Genomic DNA, 16,881 nt, shown 5'->3' on the forward strand with positions numbered 1-16,881 from the left:
GAAACATCTAGATACAAACTGTTTGCAATTTTTCTGGGGCTCGTATCAGAATCAGAACACTGCATAGGGTGTTTCGGTAGAGTAGGCAGTAATAAGAAAGTGGTGTGTTAGCTTGGGCACATATACACAGATGGCCGAGCTTATTTTTCTTTTATGATGAACTGAGAGAAAAGCTTTTTTTCCCATTTGCTTGTCTTTCTTGACTTGCTGCCTATGGCTAAAAGTGTAGTGCGCTAGACCAGAGCTGGAAGTTGCTCAAGTCTGTATCTTTAAATCATTCTCCAACACGATTCTTTGCTGTGCTCTTAAACCAGGCCCTTCATGACTCCATTATTTGCTTCAGGCAGATACTGAAAACCTCTCCTGTTTCTTGTTAAGATGATATAAGCCTTGTATTTAAAAAACATTCTAAGGCATGGTATTATATTCAGGGCTGTAAACATATAATGATTTATTTATTCATTTCTCTATCTGATATTAATAGTTTCTCAGGACTTATTCTTAAACGTTGTGAAAACAATATTTCTAAAGCCACTAAAGCACAAAAGAAAAAGAAAAAGAATTTTGACGTTTTCATTGCAGCCAAATATGAATCATGTCTGCTTCATGTTTTGATGCAAAAGCTTTACAAATATTACCACATATTTCAAATCAGGGACTTCTGAAACGGTTGACACGCCATTTACAGCTACATGCAGAAACATATTTTCTTTTGAGTTGGATGCTTATGTTCTTTTGCTTGAAACTGTAGGATTGTCCTTACACTGAAGAGGTTGTGCATTTTATTACCTAACATTTCATTCCAAAATTTCAGAACACAATTTCAGAAGGACTAACTAGTGTGAATGAGGAAACAATTTGCACCAAAGTAAAACAAGATGTGAAGTCCAAATAACACAGAAAAACATATAAGATGAGGCATACTACGGATAATTATTTTTCTCTTAATCTTCATGTTTAAAATGGCTCGCTGTTAATGACTTTTGAGATACACGTTATTATGACAAGAAAAATAAGTTTCAGAGAGGCACCAGCATCAGGTTGATCTCTTCTCTCTTCTTCACAATCAAATCACTGCAGCATGAAGCCTTGTCTGACATTAGGCAAACTATTCCTCATTTGTAACAAAATAACCCCAAAAGAGCATATAACTAGAGGATGTAGAAATAAGGAAACTTGTCTGTGACTTGAACTGCTTAAATAGTAGCCAGTCACAGAAATTCAAACATCAATATTTATGTCTTTAGTTTAATTTATGTATAATAGACCTCTTTTTATTTTAGTATTAATTTATTTGTTTTGGTTTAGTTCTATTATAAAATGTCATAAGAGGAAACTAAAATTGAAAAAATGAAACTTAAATTGAAACAATGAAACTTAAATTGAAACAATGAAACTTAAATCACTATTAAATAAATAATAAACACATCATTTATTTAAATTATATAAGTTCCTAAGAAAAACAAATATTAGTACTATATTGCCACTGAATATCCTCGTACATCATTACTAATTTGTCATTGTTCAAATCACTGCAACCACTGGACAGCTTTAATAAATAATATGATTTCAGATAACAGAGAACAGAAGAGGTGCAGGGAGAACTAAAAGCTAATAAATAATTTTTGAGTTTCATTCTGTCAGAATGATGAAGCAGCATCTAAAAACATGGTTTGTTCAGGAACCTTAAGTAACTAAAGTTCAGTCTCATTAGGACAATTTGAAGCTGTTAATAATGCAGTAAACCCATGCCCTACCTCTATAGGAGCAAACTCTACCCTTTGCAAAATCACCAACTGCAAGCAGTGGTCAAATATTGGAATAGACATTACAGAAACAAGAAAAAAGACCAGTCCACCACTTACGAATATGAATAAACCGACCGAGCAGACACGAGAAATATAGTAACAGGTGTCAATAACCACAATTCAAATACTTATAGTAGTAATTAAAAAGTAACACAGTCAATCAAAAGATTCAGTGTACTTTGTTCCTATACTAATGTCTTTAGTATGTCCAGGATCAGACTTCAGTAGAACAGTTTGGTTCCTAAATAAATAATTAAATACAACTTAAATTAAATACATGTATGTATTTATTTCACAATTTAACTTTGGCAGTCTTTTCACGCTAGTGTAAATCATATTCTTCAAGGGGCGGGACAGCAAGCCAATCGATGATCTACTGCCTGTGTTGCAATCACAATGTACTGCCACACATTCAACTTGACTTAAAAGAGAATTTAACAGTTTTCCATTAGATTCCTAAATATCACTGTATATTCCAAGTTATAAACGCATAAATCATTCGAAAATGTACAAAGCTACTACAGTCGACAACCTGCCGGCATAACCTAGAGTCCCATGTATAAACAAGCAAATATAGTGGATCATCGATTTACTGGCCATCCCGCCCCTTTGCAGAATGTGATTGATGGCAGAGTGAAAAGACTGTCAATATTAATTGCGAAATAAATAAATAACCAACCAACCAAACAAATAAATAGTTAAAAATTATAAATGAATGTATTTATAATTTGGCACAAATTGTCCTCCATACTTTCATATATTAATCATAATATATGCTGACAATTACATATAACATTATAACATGAATACAGAATAGTTTGTGAATTGTGTGTTTCTGAGTTCTAACAGTGCAACAACTAAATATTATTGAACTCCGAATTACATAAATCACATTTTTGTGTAATGTTTTATATGGTGTATTTAAGTTTCTAATGTCTATTTAAGACAATTGTCTCCTTTAAAATATATTGCAATATATAAAATATATGTATACAACTGAATTACCTGTATAGATTCACATAGAGTAGCTATTTAACTAAAACTATTATACATAAACATTAATATTCTGATTTCTCTTAAACAGATTTACCAACTTTGGGCAGGATTAAATTAATTAGATTAAATGAAGTCGCAGAAGAGTCGCAGGAGGGAATCTCGCAGCTCAGCTCCTCGCTGAATTAAATCTAAACTTTGAGGAGCTGCGAAGACTTTGAGGAGACGTGTTTTGCCACGTGGCTTCCGGGATGGGTGGGCAGTAGAGAGGCACGGCGAGCCAATCACAGTGTCTGAAACTGAAGAGAAACCGGAGGTGGAAGAGCAGGACGGGCCTGCGAGAGACAGCGATGGGTCAATAAAGCAGAGAAACACAGCGATCTGGCACTCTGTGCTGTGAATCCACAGCATTTCCCCGCTGACACAAAACTACAAGCCTATACTTTGTAGCAGTTACAAATATGAGAAGAAGAAAAAATAATAAAATAAATACCAAAGCTGCCATTGATGAAAGCTGTGTAGTTAATACATTGGTGGGCAACCTAAATGGATCAGTGGGCCGCAAGTCCAGGTGTCAAATAGGTGTCTGGGGCGCAAGAGCCTGTTTACCACAATAAGAAACCACAAATGCATTTTTTTAAATTTAAAAATAGCAATATAATGCAATAAATACAAATCAACAATGTATTATGGGACTTACACATACAAAATACAAAATAAGTAGTTGTCGTAAAAATACTACTTTATTCTTACTTTTTAAAATGTTTTGGGGGGTGGGGAGGATGGTCGTGGGCCGCAAATGCATTTATATTTTCAAAATAAGAACAAACTTTATGCTTGGTGTATCTGAAGGTGCACTACTGACAATAGACCCTGTGGTGCAGTGCATATCTCTCCAAAGAATGTGTGCACTGTGGCCACACTAACAAAATATGTAATGAAGTGTTCAACCAGTGTTCAATGTTTACACATACATGTTAAATATATGTTTGTGTTACACAGATATATTTACACTGGTCCATTGTATGAATGGCATTTCCATACATAAATACTCTTTACAGTACACCTTTGTATTATGTCCGGCTATGTGTGTGCGTGTGTGCGTGCGCGCGATCCGACCGCACCGAGCCTGCTTTGTGTACTATGTGTGTGTGTGTCAATCTAACATGTATAGTTATCACTTCCACTTCGTATAATGTGCCTGTGATAAAGGCAAAATGTTTACCACCCCCTAGAAGATTATCTGTTCAGATAGTTATTATTTTTCTAAGATTATATTTGTTTCCAATCCTAAATGTTTTTGCTATGTGGTGCAAGTTTGCCTTTAATGGATTATTTATTTTAGTTTTTATTTATTTAATCAACCCAATGTGTAGTGCACAAACCTCATACACTGGATGTGTCAGACGTCTCCATGCTTTACCTATTTGTGTAAATATTAATAGTTGCAATTATACAGCTGCTGACAGCAGTGTAATTCGATTCAGTGTTCGTGTCTTAAAAGTCACCATCACTCCCAAATATATCAATAGCCCACGTGCGTCACTAGACCTTATTTAGTGGGGCTTCAGCCCCCCTATATTTTCTGTCAGCCCCCCTAAAAATATTACGATCAAAGACATACGAAAGAAAAGAGAACACCATCCAAACCCCCCATTACGTCGTCTTCAGAAACACCGTTTTCAAGCCCCCCTATAACTTTCAGGTGAGAAACGCCCCCGAATAGTCAATAGAGAGAGATGCATGAATTATAGAAATTCTGTACTGTTATGTCTGAACTTCAGGTACAAAATGCATAAATCAGAATCCACATTAAATCCGTGGTGAGTGCGTTGTATCCACATGCATCTTGCATGCAAACATGATATGAGTGAGGTGTAATATATACTCGATAGTAGGCACTTTTCCCACAAAAGATCTGATAAGAATTTTTAAGACATGAAAGAAAAAAAAGCAAGAGCAGAATAAATGAGTTAAATAAGTAATGAAACAAAAACGAAACTAAAAACGAACACAGACACACTGCTGAACACAACACAATATAAAATGACATTCAATATCAACATATTTTCTCTCTGTGCACGAACAATAAGCAACATTTTGTTTGTATGGATGTTGGGCGCACATCTAATTTATTATGCACACTGTACACCAGTTATTTCCATTGGACACACAGAGCTGTGGAGGCTGTGAATAAACCCGGAGCAGCGCCTGCGCAAACCTGTGCTGATTGGACTTTCTTTCCACTTTGCCTCAATTGCGAGAGGCATTTGACAACTGAAGTTGTAAAAACATTTGTGTGTGATGGACAGTATACTATAGCTATTTGAGAGGCCCTGTGAAAGTAGTGAAAACTATACATCAACTGAGTGGAGTCAAAAATGTACTCGGCTTCTGTCTTAACTCATTTATCAGCTGCAATCTGTAGTTTTCTGTAGGCTGAATAACTTGTCAGCAAACTCTCAAGATAGATATTTTTGCTGAAAACCATAGAAATGTCCTTATGCAGAGGAGCCCGTTATATTGATATTTGTGCAATTTATTACTTAATATAACATTCCTAAATTTCAGAATATAATGTTACATTGTATGCCTAACTGGTGGGAAAGTATACTAGCAAAAAAATTATTATAGTTTATGAAACATTTGTAATTGATTAACCGTGCTAACGATGGGGAGGACAGCTGCCGATACTCCAAAATCACGGATAATCCCAAAATAAAAAATTACTGTGGCATTCTATGCCAAAAAACACTAATATAGGTATACATTATGTTTAACTATTTAAATTCACAATAAAGCCCCATTTATCCAAAAATATACAATACTGTGCAAAAGTTTTAGGCAGGTGTGAAATCCTGTAAAGTAACAATGCTTTCAAAAATAGACTACAACTCTGGATCAAATCCTTGGGTAGCTGCTTCTCGTAGGATGACACTGTCAGATTCTCTTCTACTTTATTAGCTGAACATGTTGCTAATGGAGCAGCTACAGACTTAATTTGTGTCTTTGTGTGAGAAAATATCTATGTTCTGAAACAATCCAAGTTATAAAATCTGCAGATTCTCTTCTTACGCACTGGCTCTGCATCCCTTGATGTTTACAAGGTTATAGGTTCTGCAATTGAAAGGCTACTCAGCTAGGCTCAGTAAATTGCACAAAGCCTCATCGATCAAACATTTATGATGTTCCTACACCAAGATATTCGCATTTTATTGCATGTTTATTTGCATGTTGACATCTATATAACGTGTATGAGTAGAAAGGATTAAGAACAATCAAAACTAAGAATGTATTGATCTTGTTTTATTGTAAAAGTCCATTCAGAAACACACACACGTTATTCATTTATGTCAAAAGGTTAATCTGCAAATTGGAAAAAACGTACGTGAATAATCGAGAGTCTACTGTAATTGTAATTGCAGTTAGTATAATAAATATAACAGTTCAAAAACAGTACCTACAATATTTCTCAAAATAAATTGAGACCACTGATTTAATGTACAAAGCATTTATTTTCTCTGACAGTGAAATTTTCCTATTAAGATTTGACTAAATCAAATGAATGATTTCAGGTAACTACAGTAATACGTTCTAGACAACAGAGTCCCGAATATCCATTTATAATTAACACAACAACAATCACAACAATAAGTCTTTATTTATTTAGAATGATGAAAAAAACAAGATTTCATGACCTTTCGCTTATGAAATGCATTAAAGAATTATGGTTAGAAGCAGGATATGGCCACTGACAGTTAAAGTCCTGCAAAGCTATCATTCAAAGTGTAATTTCACAAAACCTGTGCCATGCAAAATAAGGAACTACAAAAAAAACAACTACATCCTATGACTTTAATAACATTAACACCATGGTGTTCAACTAAAGTGTTTGTAGTGAATGAAAATGTAAAGAAAGTTGATATTGATTTTCTTTCAAAATAGTACATTAAACACATTTATAATGGAGTAATACAAAAACACCAAAGGGGGGTAACAATATACTTACAGGGCCTTATGGATTGATCTTTGAATTACAGTTAGAATGTACTAAACAAAATCCCTTCTTGTTTATTGTGTAGTGTACTAAAGCTCCCAGGTTTGCCTACCTTCTGTCGGGATGCTGGTTGGAAGATGGGAGGTAGACGCTGGAGGACTGGTTGTTGTTATGATCCTATTCCTTGGTGTTGTTTTGGGAACCAAGGTAGTAGTAAAAGGGTAGAGCTGTGTGGTGTTCACTGTGCGTTCACAGGCTTTCTCCTTTGCCTGCAAAGATAGAAACATTCTTGTATTTAATTTAAAAAAGCAGTTAAAAAAACAACAACTCGATTATCGCAAGAAAACTGGTTATCTGAAAAAGAAAACAACTCCCAAAGGTGTCAGATAGTCTCCATTTGGAAATTATTTTCATGTTCAAAGATAACCTAACATTATATGAAATGTAAATCTTTAATATATCTGAACTGAGAAGACCCTTTGCAGATCAAAACGTGAATCTATCCAGCTGTAGGTTAAATGACTGTATTTGCTCAGCATATCTATTAATGTGCTAGTAATTTCTTTTCTTACACCGATCCAGTTTTATAAAAATACCATTCCAGAGTACGTATTTTATCTCTTGGTTGTAAAACAGAATTTCACATTTTTGTGATTTGTATCGGTAGAACTTGCAGCAGCACCCAGTTGTAGGAAGCAGTATAATGTGTAGGGTAAGAGAATATAATGCCTTCAGAAAATAAACTTCAGTAAAACTACACAACAAACGTCTTCAGATTTAATTTTTAATGACATATGTTATTTCAATTGGCTCAAAGTTCAAGAGCTGCTGTTAGTGGCCTAATTTTCCTCATTCAGATTCTGAAGAGAAGGACAATAACCACAGAGTTACTGAGCTTGATCTTGTGAATCTGAAGTCTGTAGACACATCCTAAATTAATAAAAACCAGCCATTTCTTAGGAATAAATTGGGCAGCCTACTTTCCTCTCTTCGGAGATCACATGCAAACATGTGCATTTATCACTGTGTCAGACAAGCCAATGCCAGCAGTCTGAGGCGATTAGACTCTGCTTATTCTACTGGTGAAACCAACTCTGTCCTTCTCTTTAAAGCATTCAGCCGAAGCAAAACTAGGAGTTTGAAAGTGTGTCAGAGAGCTTAGAACGGTGTCTGCACCTCATCAGGGCAGCTGCTATCCACCCAGTCCTGGCGATGACGGTCAAATCCACTGGAACATCTGAAGAGAGAAAAAGATACATTAAATAACTGCTACTTAAATCATGAAGGACTAGACTAAAGTCTGAACAGAGTAAAGCATCTTACATTTTGTTCACAACCTGCTGATCTCTTCATAGAACTGCTTACAATCAAGCATGTGTTTTATTTTTAATCAGTGGCCTTGAAAAACAAGATAGATGTTTAACTAAAATTAAGAACCTAGAAAAAGTTATTCAAATTAAATAAATCATCTGCACATCTAATTCAATTTTGAACAGGTGCATTGCAGAAAAAAATGTATAATCTATATACAAATATTAGACCTGCCACACACTGTATTTACATCAGAAAATAACCAATGCTTTAGGCAGAAAGACCTTTAGAGCTGAGAAGAGAGCGATTTGCAGTTAGTTTTGCTGGAGTACTAAGTACCTCTAAGTGCATCTGATCTGAATCTGTTTCAGAACAGTCAATAGTAACTGTACAGGGGTCGCCATATAGATGATCATTGTTTGGAGAAAAGGATACAAAATATTGTGTTGTGTTGGCTTAAAGTTATGGAAAAATGTTGAAGATCTGAAAATTAAAATAGAAAAAAGATATGTGGAAAGCTTTGCTAATGCCTTGGGACATTATTGCAATGCAAATCTTCATTGTGTAAGCTTGATACATTAATCACATTTCTTTTGATTTAGAGCACCAGTTTAATTTATTGTTCCTTCATCAACAGCTACTTTCTTCATAGACTCCCAGATTGGCACCAGGGTACAATTTCCAGTCAAAAGTAACAGCAGATGGTCGGCACAGTGTATATTAACATTGATATGCTGTCTGTGTGCAAGAAAACAAAAGAAACACAACAAGTAATATAGGCTGTAGGTCATCAAGAGATTTGATTTGAAAAGTATTATATCCCACTATTTTCCAAAAGACAAGCTGTTAGACTGAGTTAATGTTGTATTGGCACCTGTGTTGCTTTTGTGTTTTTATTGAATGGAATACATATCTGGAATAATTTATGTTTTGCTTGTGATTTCAACATTCTATAATGGTTTTTTTTTTATAAGAATGAGCACAGAGTGGCCAGTGATTAGAGATGCAAGAGGACACAATTTTAACTTATAGAACAAAAAAACATTCAAAATAATTGTTAAATGCTTGTAATACTCCTACTACTACTGCTGCTACTACTAATCGTACCACCAGTAATAATAACAACAATAACAACACAACAGTCAGTTTTTTAAATTTACTTTCTAGACATTACTGAATATCAATCTTAGAATATTCTGGTAAAAATACAAATACAAAACACAGCTCTTCTATATGCAATCTCTCACATCACACCATGTCTGTCAAATTACATTTCTCCAACATCAGTCATGGGAAAGCTGCTGATGCACTGTTCAGACATTAAAAACTAAATGAAGACGAGGCATAACTCACTTCAGTTACATGCAAATAAACTCATAATTCTGGTTCTGATGGGAAGGGCAAATCCATAAAGAATATCAGTGTAAAGCTTGCTCTGCTGCATTTGAATATATGGCTGACGGTATAGACATTCACCAAGTCACCAAGTTAGATTGTGCTTTTCACACAACTACGTGAATTAATTTCTCGTTCAACAGCAGTACAATTCCCCTTGGCACTCTGTGGATGACATTTCAAGGTTATCCTGCATCTCAAAGTCAAACTATGCACATATCGTATTCATGCTTAATATTGTATTAGTCTTGGAGAATCCAGGTTAAATTATTAAAAAGCTGCACTATTTGTTATGTATGCATAGATGTTTATATTTTCCCACCTACTGAACAGACCTGTCAAAAACCCAGCATCTTAGGATACTAAGTTCAACATTCTACAATTTGTGGTGAAGGAAGAACATAATCTTAGTGGGATAAGAAAGAAGAAAACATTAATTTAGATACATAGATAAATTAATTGCCATGAAGCACATAAAACTGTACAGTTTGTGCCATTAATAAGTGTTTAATATACATTAATTAGCTCACAATCTAACATTCCATGACATTCTAATACTGAGAATCATGGTGTCCATCTGAATAATTTCTCCTTCAATCTTAACCTCATAGCGCTCAGGTCATATTTATTAGCTACATATACTGAATTTAGCGCTAAATGTCATTCAAGTAGCCTTGGCATTTTTCAATATTCACATTTCTATACAATTTTTGCTTTAAATATGGCACCTATCAAAATGTATAGATCTGTTTTTAAAAACATCTTAATTAACAAGCTCTCAATGAGACTTTCTTTTCACTCCAAGAAATACAGTATACTGACTGACCATTTATCTACCACGAAAGGTGTATTGCTGTTTAAAATGAGTCATTTAAATAGAAAGGAAACAAAAATAACTGCTTAAATCATCATCAGAGCTTTGAAATTAAACTGAGAAACTGTCATGAATTACCAATGCTAATTAAAGCTTTAAAGCAGGTGGGAACAGCATAAGCAACTGACAATACCATGCATTTTTATATATTCATTAAATATTGTCCATAAAGTGAATGAGATATTAACCATTACCAAATATTTATATGACACACACTTCAAAAGACTGTGTAGTTTAGGGAGAAAAAATACATTAACAATAACTTCATTATATTAGGTGATGTTATATTTATTTATTTAATTCATTAGGCAGAACTAATTTATGAAAAAAAAAAAAAACATTTGTGACTATTATTACTATTATCTCTACCCTTGTTGAAATGGTTTGCATTTGGTTGATGTATTTTATATTTTACTTTTAAAATAGGTTTTAAGTATTTTAAGTATTTTTCCTTCAAAATCCAGATGGATGTCTGTGACTAAATATTAGGATTCTTCTGAAGCAGACTGTGCTTTCCTGGTCCCATAAAAACAAACAGGATGATTTTAATTATACATTATAATGATGTATATACACAGAGTTACCCATTTCATTTGATGTTTTACGAATCTAAATTTTCAGCATTTGTATTTTCAGAAGGAGGTGACCTTATATGCAAATTCTACAGTCGTCCAATGAAACACTGGGAACTTCTGAGACTCACAGTTTTTATTTGTTCTCTTATGTTGATGCATCTGAGGGACATGGCTAGACTTTTACAGAAATTGAAATCCATTATGAGCGTACATATTGTGAACTACTCCGAATGTTTTGTAATGGTCCTATCTGTGAAATTGTAGGGAACTTTCACACACAGTGCAGATCATTTGAAAAGTGGTTTACTTGCAAATTAAACTTTTTGTTCATACCAGGGATATTTAATCAAACTTGAACAATTTTAAGGTGAATTCTAGTTAGTTTGTGAACTCCACATTGTACTTTTCCAAACACACTCAGTTCTATTGTAGTTTACTTGAGAAAAGGTCCTGTCTAGAGTATAATAATAATAATAATAATAATAATAATAATAATAATAATAATAATAATAATAATAATGAAAATATTTTACATGCTGTGGTTTTATTCAACCTTTCCTTTATTCGGTGCCTTTATTGTGTAATCGCCCATATCGAGATAATTTCATGGGCTATTTCAGCCTAGACATTTTGCAAGTACTGCACTATTATGTATTAGTCTGTCGGTTTTCAATGAAGCAACAAAGCTGGGCAGATCCTTTGCGTTTGATTACATCATTTCCACAGTTTGGTTTGCTGTTTGGAGCAGTTCGATGCCAAGTGAACCAGAATTGCACATTGCAAAATAATTGGAAGAGCAATTTTCGCTAAAGAGTTCGCTATCAAATAAACCAAGACCACCCTTTTCTAGGGGTCTCAATCGCTTTGGTTTGATCTGGTGCAATTACATCACTATCAGAGGCTTCACATTTAGCTCCAAACGAAACAAACCACACTTCAATCCACATCAAATCGGAATTCGTTTTAAATGAATAAAATATGAAACTACAACCTGTTCCTTATCAGGTAATCATCACCAGTGATATATGAAATACAGTCATGTCTCCAGAAGACTTCTTCCTTAGCAATCAATTGTGGTTAATACTAGGCATTCACATCCTACACATACAGAAGAGTAGGCTTGATATTAAAGACAATCAGATTGGGCCATGATCTAAAATATAAAGTATAAGTATTTATGTTCTTCAACTCTAGAAATGAGGCTTGACCTAGATTTGCTGAAGTAAACTAAAACACTGCATGGAAGTGAACGAAAGATGAAATGCATACACACGGATGGTTTGCCATGGAAAGAACTGTCAACAGTATAAATGATGTGAAACAAAGTATTTAGTAATGAATTTGCAGTGTGGGCATCTGAAGGACCACAGGATATTTGAAAACATAGTCGAAATGTCAAAGAATATGAGGCCCCGTTGTTAATGTAAGCAATAAAACACAACAGGGTTATGCAACTGTTATTTTCTCACAAGCCCTGAAGATAATCTCGCACACACTTTCAAGTTTTTGTTTTATTTAAATTCATTTTCAGAGTATGTACCTTCATACCTTCTTTTCTCTCCACACTAGAGAAGTCCACACTTCTCTAATATTAAAAAATGCCAATAATGTCTAGCTGCAAACACATGTATAAAAGAAAGATTTTTATACACTTCATTGCAACTCACCAGAATCTTGTAGTTCAAACATTGCGTAGAAGGTATCAATTTTTTCCATTCATATACTTCAGCTATGAGCTATAATATGTCCAATTTCAAAACAGTTTCCAAACTGTGTAGTTATTATTGCGCAGATGTAACTAATAAATGTCACCCCTATTTAAAAATCATATTAAAGTGACATTTTTTAAACAGTGTATGAAAACTTTGCTTCTGATGATGTAATAGGTAAATGACAAAAACTCTATGTGATAGTGTGCCTTTAAAAAAAGTCAAACAACGTCTTTCTCAGCATACAGTTACTGCAACGTGTTTGCAGTCTCTGAGCAATTAGCGATTTCCAAAATGCAAGCCAAGTCTAGGTGCCTGCATTGGTATCATCATGGAAATAGAAATGAGAGAAACTGTTCCGAGCTCCTCTGATTTATAATCCCTCAATTTATTTATTTTTTGTTCCATCACAGATGCAGCTCATCTGTTCACTAAACTAGGCCAAAATTATCCAAATTCTTTATCCCATCTCTAGAGGTGTATCTGATGATATACCTAAATTATTTCCCCAATGATTTACTGTCCATGTTTTCATGATACCTCAACTTTTCCTCAGAAGCTCTGAAAACCAGCCTAACGTTCCTTCCGTTCCTCAGTTCACGATGACAAATTCATTTTGCTTTTCTGAGCAAATTATTTTCTCTACATAAATAATAGCACATTGTTGTATATTTGCCAACTAGTTTTGTACATGTAGCATTTTTTCTACATGAAATAGACTTTTCTTGAATTGTTGCCATGCACCCATCCGTAGATTTTGTGATCATTACTCCAGTCTGCAGTTTTCAGCCTGGGATGCTTCTCTGTAACAACCAAAGAATCCAAAAGCTGGGGTTGTGAGGCACTTATCTCTTTAGCTCTCACCTCTCAGGTACTTTGAGAAACTCCTGAAATATGCTTCTCAGAATGTATCCCTTCAATTCCTTTAACAGGTACAATTCTTGTCAGCATTACCAAAGTGCAAATGTCTCCTGCACACACAATGTAATGTAAGGCTGTATCGGTTAACCTTGCTGAGTTTCAGTTTGTTTGTTTGTTTGTAAGATAATAGATTTCTGGTTAGAACTGGATCTGCCAACCCCTTTAGGATAAAGGAGAGATGAAATATCTACTGCACTGCAGAACAGGAATCACAAAGTTGTATATTTAACAGTTTAAAATGATAAATCAGTTAATTTGAATAACTTCAACACTATTCTTTGTAAGCTTTTGAATAGGGAATCAATTATCTACATTTCAGGGTATTTTGTTCACATTTCGACTATAAAGTCAAAGACAAAAGTAATTAAATGGATAAGGAATAGGACATTTCAAAGCTTCAAATTAACTTTAATTCTGTATGACATTCATCCTTTTCAACACATCTGGGCTATTAGACCTGCGGAAGGAACTACCGTATAGAATCCTGACCTTCCGACTCCGCAATGTTGCAGCACAATTTCGGTCTCTGATATAGCAACTACAAGGTGAGAAAGGTAGACAGAAAAGGTATAACTCTGATCTGTGACTCTTCGCTTCTGCAGATGTTATCTTAATGAAAACCTGTGTTAAACACAAAGGTGATTTGTACAGAGCTGGCATGACCATTTATCCTGTTTGACTGAAAAGCTGATTGTTATCCAGGGGCAGAGATTTCGATGATTAGAAGGAATTCGTGGAAGAGCACGATCATAACCATGAAAAGCCTGTATTTGATGATCCCTGCTGGGATGCGTAGACAAGAGTTTTCAGGTGAAAGCTGAAAGTAAAACTACAGTAATCTTTCGGAGAACAGAAAGGCTGGAGAATGGGACGGACACTGAATGAGTCACAGCCCGACTCATGATATGACCATGTAATACAAATCCAAAAAAGAGCAGGGGATGTTGTATACAATATAGTTAAACTGCTGTTAGTGGGTTGAAAGTGAAACCCAATGAAGGCTGATGAGATTTTGAAGTAAAATGAAGAATAACACACACACACATAAAAGCTTCTGTGCCTTTAAATAGGAGCATTCATGCACTCCATAGTGTTTCCAGATTTACTGTTGTCCCTTCAACGGCCTTCTAACAGGTATTTTTCTGACTCCTGCAGTGGTTGATCTTCATTCTACTCCTGACTCTTGTGGTGGGAGAAAGATTTGGAATCAGGAGTTCTAGTCAGAATTTATTATATGCACGGGAGGAACAGTGCAATACAGAACTCAAAGGATTTTAGGCTTGCATGACTGTTCTCCAAAAGTTTTAAGACAGAACAAAGCTTTTATACCCCCTCTGGGACATACGCCCAAGGGGCCTTAACATTTTACAAACAGTGTCTGAATGGTCATTTCTAATAACTAGCAGTGATTTCATTGGCATTCTAAACTAAGCCTTCCCATCTTATCAATATTATAATCAATACTCATGAATAATAATCATTAACCTCTACATTGCCAGTTGCATTGGAAGGTACTTTGCAGATAATACGCTGCAAGAAAGGAATGTGAGCTGCTGATAACCAAGTGAGGAGTAACATCACACCAAGGACAAAGGCAGGATAGGATTTCTATATTTTCCCCCCACATTCCTCTCATCACAGGAGAGCAGCATCTACGAGCATCAAGGATCTCATACATTGGTGAATAACTCAATTGAAAAAAAAAAAAAAACTTTAAGAAGTCTGTGTACAGTGTATAACAGTAGACAAATTTGGGGATTCCCATAGACTGCAATGTGACCTGGATTTAAATGTACAGTGCCTATAGAGAGTTTACACCCTCTTGAACTTTTTTCACATTGTGTAATTTCAGTGCCTCAGAGTTTCATGCATTTAAATGAGGATTTATTCTACTTATCTACACACCTGTTAAGGCAAAAAGGTTTTTATCGTTAAAATTATATATTAAAAATACAAAGCTGAAATATCATAATTGGATAAGTCTCCACCTCCCTGATTTAATACTTGGTGGAAGCAAATTTGGCAGCAGTTACAGCCGTGAGTCTGTTGGGATTGGTCTCTACCACACCTGGATTTGGCAATATTTGACCATTCTTCTTTACAAAACTGTTACAGAAAAGCTCTGTCAAGTTCCTCAGGGAGCATTGATGTAAAGCAATCTTCAAATCATGCAACACATTTTCGACTGGATTTAGGTCCAGGCTCACTGGGCCACTCAAGGACATCTACCTTTATCTTCCTTAGCCACTTCAGTGTAGTTTTGGCTGTGTGCTTGAAGTCGTCTTGCTGAAAGGTGAACTTCAAGGACTTTTCTATACTTTACTCCATTCATTTTCCCTTGTGCCAAACATAACACTTTGTCTTTAGACCAAAACTTTTACTTTTGTCAGATCACAAAACGTTTTACCACATGGCTACAGAATCTCCAGAATAGGTGGGCTTTTTTGAATAATGGCTTCCTTCTTACCACCCTACCATAAAGACCACATTCATGGAAAGCTTGGGATATTGTTATCACATGCACATTTTGACCAGTTTTGGCCTTAAAGCCTGTAGCTCTTGCACAGTTGCCATTGACCTCTTAGTACCCTCTCTGATCAGTCTCCTTTCTTGGTCATCCAGTTTGGAGGCACCACCTGATCTAGGCAGGGTCTTGGTGGTGCCATACACCGTCCACTGTGTAATAATTGTCTTGACCGTGCTCCAAGGGATAAGGCCTTTGATATTTTATTTAATACTCATCCCCTGATATGTTCCTTTTAAGAGCTTTGTCCTAGAGGTATTTTGAAAGCTCCTCGGTGCTCATGCTTGAGTCTTTGCTTTGAAATGCACAACCCAGCAGAGGGCACCTACAGGAATTAATTTTTCATTAGTTGATTTCCATGGTGTGGTACCTGAAACATAATCAGCAAGTATAAAGCCCAAAAGCTGTCTAACAATTATGAGCAATACTTCAACATATTTTTCTTAAGGAATATAAAGAAGACAAGGCTTGAATTGGAAAAAGACATGGCAGAAGGCCCATCAACCTTTAAGGTGTTGTTGTAAAATGCAGAAGGACACTTATAGAACAAGGGTCAAAGGTGTTTTGCTCAAATGAGTCCAAGTTGGGTGGCTATAATCGAAGACAGGATACTAGATGACAAAGAACCGCAACGTAAAAATCCTTGATTGTGACCAGCAATTAAGCACGGAGGAGGTTCAGATGCAAATCCCTAAGTCTTGTTAAAGAGATTAAACTTGATGGTGTATTGACTGCAGCAAGGTACAACACTGTTTTAACACACCATGCTATCCA

The 16,881-nt window shown here is 35.2% G+C and overlaps 1 protein-coding gene across 2 annotated transcripts in view; it reads right to left on the bottom strand.

The window, feature by feature from the left end:
- plxdc2b (plexin domain containing 2b) overlaps positions 1 to 16,881 on the bottom strand; it is a 189,345-nt gene that overhangs the window by 27,194 nt on the left and 145,270 nt on the right. For both annotated transcript variants that reach the window (XM_066723384.1, XM_066723385.1), the window contains exons 10-11: positions 7,975 to 8,035; positions 6,911 to 7,067 (exon numbers count right to left, since the gene is read on the bottom strand). In XM_066723384.1, the coding sequence (XP_066579481.1) occupies positions 6,911 to 7,067; positions 7,975 to 8,035 (218 nt within the window). The remainder of the gene's footprint in view (positions 1 to 6,910; positions 7,068 to 7,974; positions 8,036 to 16,881) is intronic.

The sequence above is a fragment of the Amia ocellicauda genome, chromosome 2 (genome assembly GCF_036373705.1).
Source record: "Amia ocellicauda isolate fAmiCal2 chromosome 2, fAmiCal2.hap1, whole genome shotgun sequence".
Lineage (NCBI taxonomy): Eukaryota > Metazoa > Chordata > Actinopteri > Amiiformes > Amiidae > Amia > Amia ocellicauda.